Genomic DNA, 13,916 nt, shown 5'->3' with positions numbered 1-13,916 from the left:
AAAAACTGCTGATGGAAGAAACAATATTTCTGCTGCTCAAACTCTGAAACTGGCCCTTACTGCATTCTCATCTATAGAACAGGTCTTCAAACCCCCTGCTACGATGCAAGACCAATTTCATGCTAACGCTTCAATGATTAAAGCCTTCTAAGGATGAGTTTCCATCTACCTCACATTCTTCCAGGAGCAAGCCCAGTAGTTAACTGATTTAATAGTGAGAAAGTCAGCTGTTAAAATGTATTCTTGATATTGATACTGAATTTCTTCTTTCCATTTTTCAACCATTACCTCTTGTGATCACACAAGTTACCTAAACCGTTTCCCTAATAAAGACAGATTCTTCTAGAGATAATGAGTTCCCTATCAGCCTCTTGTTTAAGACCAAATATAAATCTGTTTTAAATCTGATGCAGAAAATATATCGTTCACCTAGATGTCACTTAAATAAACAAAATGTGTATGTGCGTTTGCAAACTGCCAATTCTGATTCACAGAATTGGTATTGGGGGATATGTAGGAGAGTTAATCTTCTTACGTGTGTGGCTTGTCTGTATATATGGTGGCTTTTTCTGCAATAAAGTCTGTGTTCATGGCAAAAATGATATAGTGCAGCATGGGGGTGACTGCTCAGGCTCAAACCAACAAAGTCCTAAATTTGACTGTTTTAACAAGCATTTCCCAAGGAGTTTCCCAGACTGGAAGCACTCAGAAAACTACTCTTATTTTTATTTAAATTGAAAATAAAACATATAAACGTTTTCAAAAACATTTACATTTAAAGCCAATTAAAATCATTCACAAATTCAATGGGTTGATGTGCAAATATAGCAATTTTTGGATTCATAAACAAAGATTAGCAGTCTGCTTTCACCCATGATGCAAAATGTTGATGTCATAGTTTCAAGTCCAAAGCATCTATGCCTTTGAAAACATATGGACAAGTGTTTCCATACTATCAGTAGAATAGCAATATTTCCTTTATCTATGGGTCTTTTCAACCATCAGCCTTTCGCCTGGAAGTTTGGAAAAAAGCTGAACCTGGCTTGAATCAAATACTTTGCGCTGCATGCTGCACATGACCATATATTTTAGGCGAATGCTCGTCTTTCAACAGAAAACAATACTGTGGATATGAGACTCCGTTGACTATATAACTCGGGTCTGATTGGTGAAACCAGGCCCCAATATGCAGGAGTTTGGATTTTAATAAGAACGTAGTTATTTTCTGATCTGTTATCATTCCTAATATTTCTATCAATTTTTCGCAGTCTGGTATGGCTATGTATTGAATGTAAAGTGAAAAAATGGTGCATCTTAATTCCTTAAAAATTTAATTTACCATGATCTCCATTGCAGACCGGAATAACAGGAGGTACCAAGATAGGGTAGACTGGATTATTCTAGGCTTTGTTAAAATTATTTGTAACATAAGCTTTTATTTAGGTACATTTGCTTGATCTACTAATAGAAGCCAAGTTAAGGTTTCCACTTTATCAACTGGTTTTGTAGGAACTGGGAAAAAATAACTTCATATCCATCACAACTAGCATAATCTTCTCCGAATACGACCTAGCTAATGGTGCTAGGGCTCCTTCGCGGAACTGAGATGAACTGTGCTACTTTATTGGCTAAATTATTTAACATTAAGTTTTGTGTATAAAAGATGTGCAATTTATTTTCAAACAATAGCCCCAGTGTTATAATGAAAAAGATCAATGGTTCTTTAGAATCACGCTTTATTTTCATCTCCACTTCTCCTCATCAGCTCTTCACATCTCCTCTTCTCTCAGCTCTCTCTCCCAACATTCTATTGTGAACTCCTCTACCTAACAGTCAGAACATTCCATTCTAAAGGGAAGGTGGGGGGGGGAACGTACCACTTATATTTAAATATGTCATAACCTCTAATCTAACAAAATCTGCCTACATGTAATTACATGTTGCTACCTTAAAATATTACAACTAAATTACAACACATCTTCCCTTCCACACACAATATATACAAAGTGATCAAAAATATATACATTCAATAATAATTTGACATACCTACATTGATGTCTTAAATATATACCTTCAATAGATAATTGGACATACACTACATCAATGTTTTAAAAGAAGTTCTATTGGTACTCTCTGTACCGACGTCACGTCTCTGCTGAATCTCCTCACTCTCGCCATTCTCCATGGAATTTCCTTCACTCCTCACGAGGGCTGATGGCTGTTGGACAATCCTGTCCATACTCCAACACTGACCATTTGTTAACGTAACCACATTGTTTTTCACTTTGGCAATATCAAAAGGACCGGAAAATTTAGTGCCTCGCATATTCGGACAAAAACCCCTTACAGGATTTTTAACATAAACCTTATTCCCCACTTTCCACTGTTGTTGTTTAGTACCATGTTTAGTATTGTATCTTTTTTTGTAATTGTTTTGATGATTTTCTCTTCTAATTCTGAATTGTGGAGTTATGGCATCACTTTTTCCTCCTCCACCTAAACATGAAGGGAAGAATTTGGTACTTGGTTTCCTGCCCTTTAGAGCAGAAAATGGAGAATTTTTTGTAACTGAATTTGGAGTAGAATGGTACGCCCATAACATGTCTCGAATAGCATTTTCAATGATTATTTGGTTTACACTAGCTAACTGGATGCACTCTTTAATCATGCGGTTGGTCCTTTCGACTAAACCGTTTGCCCTGGGACAATATAGCGCTGTAGTGAGGTGGTGTATGTTAAAAGAGTTAAGAAAATCTTTCATTTTTGATGAAGTTAATTGAACTCCATTGTCAGTGATCAAGGTGGCGGGTATTCCTTCCATAGCAAAAGCATCTTTAAGGAAATTTATAACTGATTCAGTGGTGATTTGGCTTACCATTTTTACATTAATCCAATGCGAGTAATAATCAATCAGTACTAAAGCAAAACGTTTCACAACACCTTTCATGTTGATAGGCCCTATGATGTCTAATGCCAATTTTGTCCAAGGCTTGTCTGGTACAGCCACAGGATATATAGGAGTTTTACGAATAATTTTAGTTTTGTCACTGCACGCACATTTAATGCAATTTTTAACTTCATTTTCTATCATAGAGTTCATATTAGGAAACCAATATCTTTCTCTAACACAAGCTTTTGTGAGGCTCCTGCCTAAATGACCTTCATGAGCCAGATTGATAATTTTGTGTATCAATCCTGCCGGTGGTATTATTTTATCATTTCTTAAAACAAAATTTCCGTTTTCATTTATTTCATGTCTAACCTCCCAATAGTTTTTTAGTGTTTCGTCCAGATCCCTCCTAAATTCCGGCCATCCCTCCTTCGCTAATGTTCTCAATAAGGATAGGGATTCATCCTTATGGTCAGCCAACTTCCATTCTTCTTCACTGATAGCCAGAGTACAAACAACCATTACTGGGTATTCCGGGGTCTCATAGTCTTCATTTATAGTCAACGGTACTCTAGATAGAAAATCCGCAGCACAATTATTATTACCTGGTAGGTACTCAATCTTAAAACAAAAGCTCTCCAGGCCTAAAATCCATCTAGCAATTCTAGGTGTACAGTTGTAGAAACTTTTTGTAGAGAAAACATAAACTAGTGGTTTGTGGTCTGTACGTAAAGTAAATTGTGTACCCCAAAGGAAGAATTTAAAATGTTTTATAGCCCAGAAACAAGCCAGAGCTTCTCTTTCAATTACTGAGTAATTGGATTCTGCCTTATTTAAAGCCCTAGAAGCAAATGCTACAATTCTCTCTTTACCATCAACCACTTGGGATAAAGTGGCTCCCAAACCTTTTTTTGCTCACGTCAGTAGTAAGTATAGTCTTCCTTTCATGATTGAAAGTACCCAGGAATGGTGCTGTTACAATGGCTTGTTTAATCCTTTGAAATGCAGATTCATGACATTCTATCCATTTGTAAGGTGTGTGGTTTTTTAGTAACTCTCTTAGGTCATATGATATCTCTGAGAATCCCTTGACATATTTTGTCATATACTCAGCAAGGCCTAGAACAGATTTTAATTCTTCCTTGTTTTTTGGTGCCTCTGCCTTCTTAACAGCTTCCACTAGTGAAGTTTTAGGTTTGAACCCATCTTTAGAAATAGTGTGCCCTAAATAATCAACTGAATCTACTCTAATTTGACACTTATCCTTTCTCAATGTCAAACCCGCCATTTTTAGTTTACTAAGTACCTTTTTTAAGTTTGTATCATGTTCCTCTACATTTGCTCCATATATTAAAATGTCATCCTGAAAATATAGAGTCTTAGGGGTATCTTCCAAAACACGTTGCATGATTTTTTGAAATACGGCCGCAGCTGATGCAAGCCCGAATGGCATTCTATTGAACATATACGATCCTAGGGGTGTAGTGAAAGCTGTGAGCCATTTGGAATCTGGGTGAAGTTCAACCTGGTGGTATGCGCTGGAGAGATCCAGCACGGAAAAACATGCTGCCTCCCCCATGGTGCTTAATATTTCATGAATAACAGGAAGTGGATGTCTTTCCACCCAAATGTTTCTGTTCAAATCTCTCAAATCAATGCACACCCTAATGTCGTCACAATTATGTTTCTTGGCAATTACGATGGGAGATAACCATTCTGAACTCTCAATTGGTTGAATAATTCCTAGAGATTCTAGTCTCTTAAGTTCCTTTTTAAGAGGGTCTCTAAGTAAGTGTGGAATTTGTCTAGTTTTATGTACTATAGGTTTAGCCTTAGGTTTTAATTTAATTTTATGTTGGAAGCCTGCCAGTAGACCTAACTTTTCAGTAAAAATCTCAGGAAATTCCTGGAAAATCAACTCATTAGAGTTATTTTTGTCCATTAGCAGCACTTGTTCCGGATTATTAGGGTCCAGTTTGATTCCCAACTCCTTCTGATGCTGCCAACCCAGTAAACTGGATCCTTTTTCAACTACATAAACTTTCCCTACAGTGGTACGACCCTTAAATGATATTAAAGCCTTGAACATCCCTTTAAGAGGGATGGGGTCTTTGTTATAACCCTTGGGATTAATGTCTGGTTTTGACAATCTGGCGGACATTTCTTTACCAATACCTTTAAAATCCAGTTCATTTATGATTGTAAAGGGTGAGCAAGAGTCAGCGAAAACTGTTACTGGACTGCCATCAAGGGAAATATTACACTGAGGATATTGAAAAGAATTTTCCTGTTCCTTTTTAACCTGCAGTATTATCTTTTTAACTTCTTGAGAATCATCTACCTTTTTATGCTCATATTGTTTATCAAATTTAGACACCTCCCTACACACTCTGGCAAAATGGCCTTTTTTATTACATTTTCTACATATGGCTGTCCTGGCTTGACAAAAGGTAGAGTTCGCCAAATGAGTGCTGCTCCCACAGCGGTAACATTTTAATCCTGTTGTAGGATTAGTGGTTTTTATAGGTTGTTTACCTCCAGTTTTAATTTTCATAACTTTTTCTTCTTCTGCATTTACCTTAATCTCTGCAACTTGATCAGAAGAAGCAGAAGGAGATCTGATTTCTTGTAAACATAGCTGTGTGTGCTCAATGGATTTTGCTATTTCCACTGCTTCCTGCAGATCAGGTTGTTTTTGTAGTAATTTTTCCTGAATTTTTACATTACTAGTACAACGGACTATTTGGTCTCGAATTAGTGAGTCATTAAGATTCCCAAAGTTACATAATGTACTCAATCCCCTTAGAGCAGCAACGTAATTAGTCACACTCTCTTGTTTGCCTTGGGAACGACAGAAAAATTTATGACGTTCTAAGACCACATTTACTCTGTCTCCAAACTGTTTTTCCAATTTCATATATGTGGTGACATACTCATCCTGTACTTGTCCATCTGGAAAATCAGGTTCAGGTAACGTATCATAAATTTTTCTGCCGTGCGTCCCTAAATTGTGTAACAATATGTGTTGTTTCCTGAGTGGGTTGAATTTATCTCCACCAATGGCAATTAAATATGATTCAAACATTTTTAACCATTCTTTCCATGGGATGTTAGGTTCTCCAGTTTCATTTAAAAATGGAATTGGCTGGGACATGCCCGCTGCAGCCATTTCTAAAGGATAGTGTGATTTAAATAGTTATGTATGTATAAAATATAGCAATTACTATGTACTATCAAGTGTATTCTCAAAGTGCAACTATAAACATTAAAAAGTTAGAAAATAAATATAGCAATCATCACGTTATTAAATCTAAATAGTAACAGTTGAATGCATATTTATGAAGAATTAAAGAAAATGCACAGTCTAGTGTTGCAGCCGATTTAGAGGAAAAGCACTGAGAACAGTAAATTTCCCACAATGCCACAAGCAGGAAAGAGCTGTGCCTGTCAGTGTTACCACCAACAGGCTAATATCATTACCAATGCTTCTTAAATGTTCATGCTGTGCCTGTCAGCGTCACAACAATATGCAGGTCCAATTGCTGGAGTAAGACAATTCAGTGAAATTGCATTTGAAACCGAAGTACAGATGATCCTCAACCGTTTCAAAAACTCCACTAAAGCTGAGGTAATTCGCAAAGTACAACCTCTTGTGGATTAAAAATTAAGGAGATATGCTCCTCATGTAATTGTGCGCGCTTCCACACAGTTAAATATAATAAGAATGTTCCGTTTCAGAGCTGCCTTCCCTATATTTTCTTGTGCATTCATTTTGCATTATTGTCAGTATAGACCATTAACTTGTTATTTAAAAATAGATCCTCCTAGATGAAATACTTGTGTGTGATAGATTGATTTTCTTGACCTTCCCTCTCAGAAAAGGTGGCTGTTCATAACCTGTGCTTGCCTCTCATGAAATAATGCTGGTAAAAGACACGTTTATTTTCCTTTCCTTCCAGGAATATCTGTCATGTGATTGATTGTGTCTTCTTGACCTTTCCTCTAAGAAAAGGTTCATAATGTGTGATTTATATTTTTTCCTTGTAAAATTATTGTTGAATTGAAAGGCTAACCTTATGAACTCTTCTTGCTGGTTTAGCTCTTCTTTCTAAATTAACTTTGCCAATATCAGGTTTCGTTTTGTTTTGTCAACACTATGCTTAATATTTCAAGACTTGAAAAATCAGTAATAGTGCTATCTGCATAGCTGCATTTTGTAGTAAAGTACTTGTTGAATAAACGGGATGATCCTTATGACTCCTAGATTATCCAGTCATTTAATTAAGAATAACAGTACCTTAAGTAAATGGTGGTCACTTTGATGAGGATGCAGCACAAGGGGTAGAGATGAAAGTGCCCCCTTTCGCACTCCCATCCTCGTCGCCAGTGTTATAATGAAAAAGATCAATGGTTCTTTAGAATCACGCTTTATTTTCATCTCCACTTCTCCTCATCAGCTCTTCACATCTCCTCTTCTCTCAGCTCTCTCTCCCAACATTCTATTGTGAACTCCTCTACCTAACAGTCAGAACATTCCATTCTAAAGGGAAGGTGGGGGGGGAACGTACCACTTATATTTAAATATGTCATAACCTCTAATCTAACAAAATCTGCCTACATGTAATTACATGTTGCTACCTTAAAATATTACAACTAAATTACAACACCCAGCTATCTATATTTCAGTATTTTTTCAGCTTGTGTTTGTAGATGTGCCATGAGCCTTTAAATTTCGATGCACCAAGAGTGCTTGACTTTTTTCGGTGTTTATTTGGAGCCAATTTACATTTGCATAGTTGGATAATAAGGTCGTTTTTGAAGCAGAACTACGGCGCAATCAATCAGTAGAAAGCCATCTGCAAAGAAAACGCCTGCATTTTTGCACAGATGAGGCACGGAGGATGGGTACTGATTGATTCCTGAAAGGCACTGATAAAAATGTTAAGCAGATAAAGGGGCTATATTGTCTCACTCCGGAAAGGCAATATGTCCTGCCAGAGTTATCTGTCGCTGCTGAAATCCTTCCTGCTGCCTAGGAGAGGACAGGCAGCTGGGATGCAATATATGGTGGAGAAGCTTCCATTTTAATAGCTCTTACAATAGCCTCCACCTGGGGCACAATCGAAAGCCTTGGAAAAAATAAGGAATGTGCAATGGAGTGTACTGCTTCTTGGTCATGGGTTCGATCGGCATGGTCCATCACACTAAGCAACCTTCTCTGAAGGCTATTTGGCATGGCGACAATAAGTTGCTGACATCTGGCCACTGAAATAATTGTCACTGGGTGCCGGCACGGGCTACAACGCTCTTAGGAGAAGTGCTCTTGAGATCTAAGGAATCAGGAGAGGATCCTATGTGAGGGTCGGTGTGGGTGTCTAATGGAGTGAAGCATGCATAGGGGAAACAAAGAAGTGCTAAAACTACCGGCTGGTGGACCCTTGGTTTTATTCTTGTTCCCAGTGGGTAAAAAGAAAAACGGAAGAGGGGTTAATTTGACCTGATAATGGAGGTCAACATGTTTCTGCCTAAACAGCGCCCTCGAATATGAGGCATATAGACATTCTTTAGGGCCAGCCTGGTCGCTGCTAGCGATAATTGCTAAGTGAGAATTGAAAAATAACCAAAACATACATAAATGTACCCAACCAGGGGCAAATAAGTCTTCACGAAAGTCAATGGGCTGTGAAATCCGTGTCTGTGGGCACACAGAAAACACAAACATAATTGTAACACATAACATGAATGGTGAAGGAAGCGAGGAGCCCTGCCTGCCACTTGATCTTACATAAACTTGTGGTGTGGCACACAGTATAGGTGACCTGTGACCACAGCACACACTTTCCTAGTATTGGGATGAATACAAAGTTCTTACCCTCGGTGAGTTGGAGTCTCATCTCAACTCCAAAAAAACTGCATGAGCAACCTATAAAACCCCCAGAAAAATGTAGGAAAAAATTGTTGAATAATAAGATTTTTTTTAAAACATAATGGTTGACAGGGCTTCGGTATATCATCCTGGCCAAAGAAACGGCTGGCAGTATACCAACATGTTTTCCTGAAGTATCAGAATATATTCATGTCTATCTGATTCTAACCGGATCACACATAGTGATAAAATTCAATACTCTTCAATTGGAATCCAGGTACCTCTAATTCTGAGGACTCAAGTAGCAGCGGTGAAGAATCAGATCCAGGCCATTAACAACCACCAGTGTTCCGTGGCGGAAGGACTTTAGAAGTCCATAGAAGTGACCCTCAGATGCACTGGCGGCTTCCACATCCTTGACCCTATCCTCCGAGCCTTTTCAAGACAGTGTCTTTCCCCTTCCATCTACTTAAGGCCCTTTTCTAGGAAGGGGAAGAGGAAAGATAAGAAAAACGAGTTGGAACACCCAGAAGGCACACTGGAGCACTCCACCTTCACCACAACAAACAGTCACAAGCCCAACTAGCACTCAATCTTAGTGTCAGGATCCTAACACAAAAAGAACTTCACATCCTTATCAAAGGACTGAGTTTTGAACCCACCAACCAAGGGGACAAATTTAAGATCTGCACAGAGCTAGCAGGCTCCTTCAGGAAGACTCAAGATTCACATTGATTTTATTGAGGAGACGGATTCCACTGAATACAGGATTGACAGTGTACATTCAATCCTCCACCTCAGAACATCCCTTCAGAGGTACACACCTTTGAACAAATAGTGTTGAAAGACTTTGAGAAGGTGGCTAGGAACCACAAACTTCCTTTCTTCTATCAAACAAAGAAATGTCGATCATTAGGAATCTTAATAACAATCCTGAAGTAACAGTTTAACCAGTAGACGACGGTAATGTGATTGACCTTCTATGCACCAGTGACTACAGACAAGAATACATATAACAGTATTCAAAATCTCTTCTTAGAAATACACGTTAGAATGTAGTTATAAAACTTCTCTATACCTCATTAACGACAATTCGCGGAAATATTGATTTTTGTCTTTTAACTGAATCATACAGGCAAAAATATAGAGTTTGTGGTCACTGTTACTGTGAAATTACCATTTATACATCTGATTCTAATCTAGTAATCCAGGTTGCACTAAAGACAGTTGGGAAGTCATACACATTATGGGGGTCATTTTGACCTTGGCGGACGGCGGAGGCCGTCCGCCAAGGTACCGCCGCTGAATGACCGCACCGCGGTCAAAAGACCGCGGCGGCCATTCAGACATTTCCTCTGGGCCGGCGGGCGCTCTCCAAAAGAGCGCCCGCCGGCCCAGAGGAAATGCCCCTGCAACGAGGACGCCGGCTCAGAATTGAGCCGGCGTAGTTGCAGGGGTGCGACGGGTGCAGTTGCACCCGTCACGTATTTCAGTGTCTGCTTAGCAGACACTGAAATACTTTGCGGGCCCTCTTACGGGGGCCCCTGCAGTGCCCATGCCATGGGCACTGCAGGGGCCCCCATGGGCCCCGCGGCACCCCCTACCGCCATCCTGTTCCTGGCGGGAGACCCGCCAGGAACAGGATGGCGGTAGGGGGTGTCAGAATCCCCATGGCTGCGGAGCGTGCTCCGCAGCCATGGAGGATTCACAAGGGCAGTGGTAAACCGGCGGGAGATCGCCGGTTTACCCTTTCTGGCCGCGGCTGAACCGCCGCGGTCAGAATGCCCTCGGGAGCACCGCCAGCCTGTTGGCGGTGCTCCCGTGGTCGGTGACCCTGGCGGTCACCGGCCGCCAGGGTCAGAATGACCCCCTATGTGTACTAAATATGTAATGAGAAACTACTTGTAAATTAATGCCATTAAAATATAACTTATACCAGTTACCAAAATAGCTGTCAAATCCTCTTCGGGTTGGTAGACAGTCTTTTTTGTACATGCCAAGATGCCACTTCCCCACCATGTGTGTAGCATAACCTGCTTCCTTGAGCATTTCCGGCAAAAGTTTCTCATCCAGTGGAACGCAGTGAGGCTGGCAAGGCCAGATGAGATCATGTTGTAAGCCAGTGTGAATCTAGGCAAAAGAGAGCCAATCCATTAACAAATGCACGCTACACACTTTAACACAGTTCTGTTTGCAAAAACTTTATACGTTATGCCAAAATAGAATAATACAGTGCATTGACGATAAAGGTCTACTCTGAATATACTTGTAATCAATAAAACAATCAAGATGTTACATAAAATTTGTGTGAAATTCTGTGTAAATGGGATGTTTTTACCTCAAGTAACAAAGGAGGTTATTATATGGAAGCAGGACAATTCTTCTAAGAGAACAGCTACAGGCCTGGGGTGGATGAAGACAGGACTGGTACAACATCATCTCACCTCTGAACACCAGTGGACCGACCACTGATACGTCCATTTACGCCACCACATCCCCCCGGCAGAAGCTGGGGCAGTCACCAATGTGCAGCTCACGGGCCCATTCAGCCTCCCCACCCAATGGACACAGCAAACATGAACAACTCAGCAAGCAACCTGCACTGCTGGATCACAGAATGCACTAACAGTTTTTCCCCCCTCAGAAAACACACCACAAACCAGCACCACAGAAACCAAGCTGGTTCACAACAGAACTCCAAGAGTCTAAGCGCACCTGCAGAAAACTGGAATGAAAGTGGAGAAACAGCAAAACAACTGAACACCACACAGCCTACAAAATAGCAGTCACTACCAGCTCATCAGAGCCTCCATGAAAGCTGCCATTCAAGAATGCGTCAGCAATAACGCACACAACAGCAAGGAGCTCTTTGCCATAGTCAAGGAGTTCATAGACCCTGAAGCTGACACCTCAGACATCCCTCCTTCTCAAGACCACTGCGACGACCTCGCCACTCTTTTTTCCACAGGAAAATCCAGGACATATATGGAGGATTCAAGAACCAAAGCACGCCCCCACCACCCAACAGTACCACCACGGACCCCACGCCGCATCAGACCCTGAACTATTGGGCCCCTATCTCCATAGAAGACACCTGGAAACTCATGAAGTCCATTCAATCAGGGACACCCTCAGACTCATGCCCACATCACATTTTCAACCTGGTCAGCGCCACCATTGCACCAGAGCTCTCCTGGACTATTAACCGTTCCATCAAAACAGCCACCTTCCCATCCGACTGGAAGTACACAGAGATAAACCCACTCCTAAAGAAACCCTCAGATGGCCCAATGGATTTCAAGAATTACAGATCCATCTCTCTGCTCCCTCCTCCCCAGCCAAGATAACTGAATAGGCCATCAGCATGCAACTAATGGAGTTCCTTGAAGCAAACCAGGTCCTAAATCCCTTCCAGTCTGGATTCAGGAGCAACCACAGCACCGAAACAGCCCTCCTCGCAGCCGCCAATGACATCCGTGCCATACTGGACCATGGAGACACGGCCACCCTCATCCTCCTCGACCTCTTCGTCACAGTCTTCCACTCCACCCTCGACACCAGCATCCACGGTAAAGCACCGAAATGGATTTGATCGTTCCTCACTGGAAGAACCCAGAGTGTCAGACTCCCATTGTTCACCTCAACACCCAAAGAAACATGCTGCAGAGTACCCCAGGGATCCTCACTAACCCCAACCCTCTTTAACATCTACATGGCCCGCTCACTAAAATCATCAGACAGCACAGCCTAAACATTGTATCCTATACCAACGATACCCAACTCCACACTCTGCGCCTACATCACAAGATTTTCAAGTGGATCCCCACCGAGTCAAGAAGGACGGTCACCCATGCACTTGTCAGCAGCAAACTAGACTATGGCAATGCATTCTACACCGGCATCACAAAGAAGCTCCAAACAAGACAACAGAAAATCCAGAATGCAGCAGCCAGGCTCATCTTGGACATCCCCCGCCACAGCCACATCTCCAACCACTTCAGAGACCTGCACTGGCTCCTGGTCCACAAACGTATCACCTACAAGCTACTGAAGCACACCTACAAGGCACTGCACAACATAGGACCGGCCTACCTCAACCACAGCCTGACCTTCTACACTCCCACCAGGCAGCCCCGATCCACCCAACTCGCCCTCACCGCCATCCCCAGAATCAAGAAGAGCACAGCTGGAGGAAGATCTTTCGCTTATCTTGCAGCCCGGATATTGAACACGCTCCCACTCAACCACAGGCCACCACCTCACTGAATTAGTTCAGGAAGTACCTTAACACCTGACTTTTCGAGTGAGCAGCTCCCCGCAACAGCACCTTGAGACCCCACGGGTGATAAGTTGTGCTTTACAAGTGATTGATTGATTAATTGACTGGTAAAGCAGATACCAGGAGCTCAATAAAGGTGGTCTGGGAGTAATTACAATTGTAGGGCCAAAATAGCTTATCAGGCCTATTTCTGACACCACGGGTGCCCGCAGGGTGCATCATCAGTCTTCACATAATCCTTCTTGAAGGGATTCTGTAACATCCTATCCATACTGGACTGTTAACTAATAAACAGTAACTGTTATTAGCTGCTCAAGCTCAGTTTATGTTTCACAGTACATAGCTCTTCAAATTACACATAATCTATTAAGACTTCCTAATCAGAGCAGCATAGAGTCATCAAGCTACGGAAGGTCTTTGCTCATGGGCACACTTGCAGGGAGTTCTACTCACTGGATGTCGTCAGTGTGAGAAGTGGACTCTCCTCTGTCTATGAAGCTACCACATGTTCTTTCATTACTCTATCCAATTCCAACATGTCTTTGACAATGCTTATGGCTCTTCACCATGTACCTACTGTCTTCAAAACTTTATGACTTTTGACATATTTGTAATGACTGTCATCATAATCATGTCCTGCACAGCGGTGACCATCTCTAACAGCATTCCGAATTTGCCTCCTGAGTGATGATCAAGTTCACAGTCTCAGATGTTTGGGTCTTTGCCGGCATGTCTCTGGTTCATTTGTTCAGTGATCTTTCTCCAGCTGGCCTTAATGCTGAAGCAATGTACTCTTGTTTGAGAGGTAGGTAGTGGGCAACTACTCTTGGGAAAAAACAATCAGTAGATGACTAGTAACAAATCGTTTTTTTTTATATTCA

The 13,916-nt window shown here is 41.3% G+C and overlaps 1 protein-coding gene across 1 annotated transcript in view; it reads right to left on the bottom strand.

The window, feature by feature from the left end:
• Positions 1-13,916, bottom strand: part of ARSB (arylsulfatase B) — a 311,266-nt gene that overhangs the window by 209,370 nt on the left and 87,980 nt on the right. Inside the window, exon 2 of the mRNA XM_069223318.1 lies at positions 10,700-10,886. Coding sequence (XP_069079419.1) covers positions 10,700-10,886 — 187 coding nt within the window. The remainder of the gene's footprint in view (positions 1-10,699; positions 10,887-13,916) is intronic.

Source organism: Pleurodeles waltl, chromosome 1_1, assembly GCF_031143425.1.
Source record: "Pleurodeles waltl isolate 20211129_DDA chromosome 1_1, aPleWal1.hap1.20221129, whole genome shotgun sequence".
Lineage (NCBI taxonomy): Eukaryota > Metazoa > Chordata > Amphibia > Caudata > Salamandridae > Pleurodeles > Pleurodeles waltl.
The sequence above is the reverse complement of the archived record's forward strand: the minus strand, read 5'-3'. Positions and strand labels throughout refer to the sequence as shown.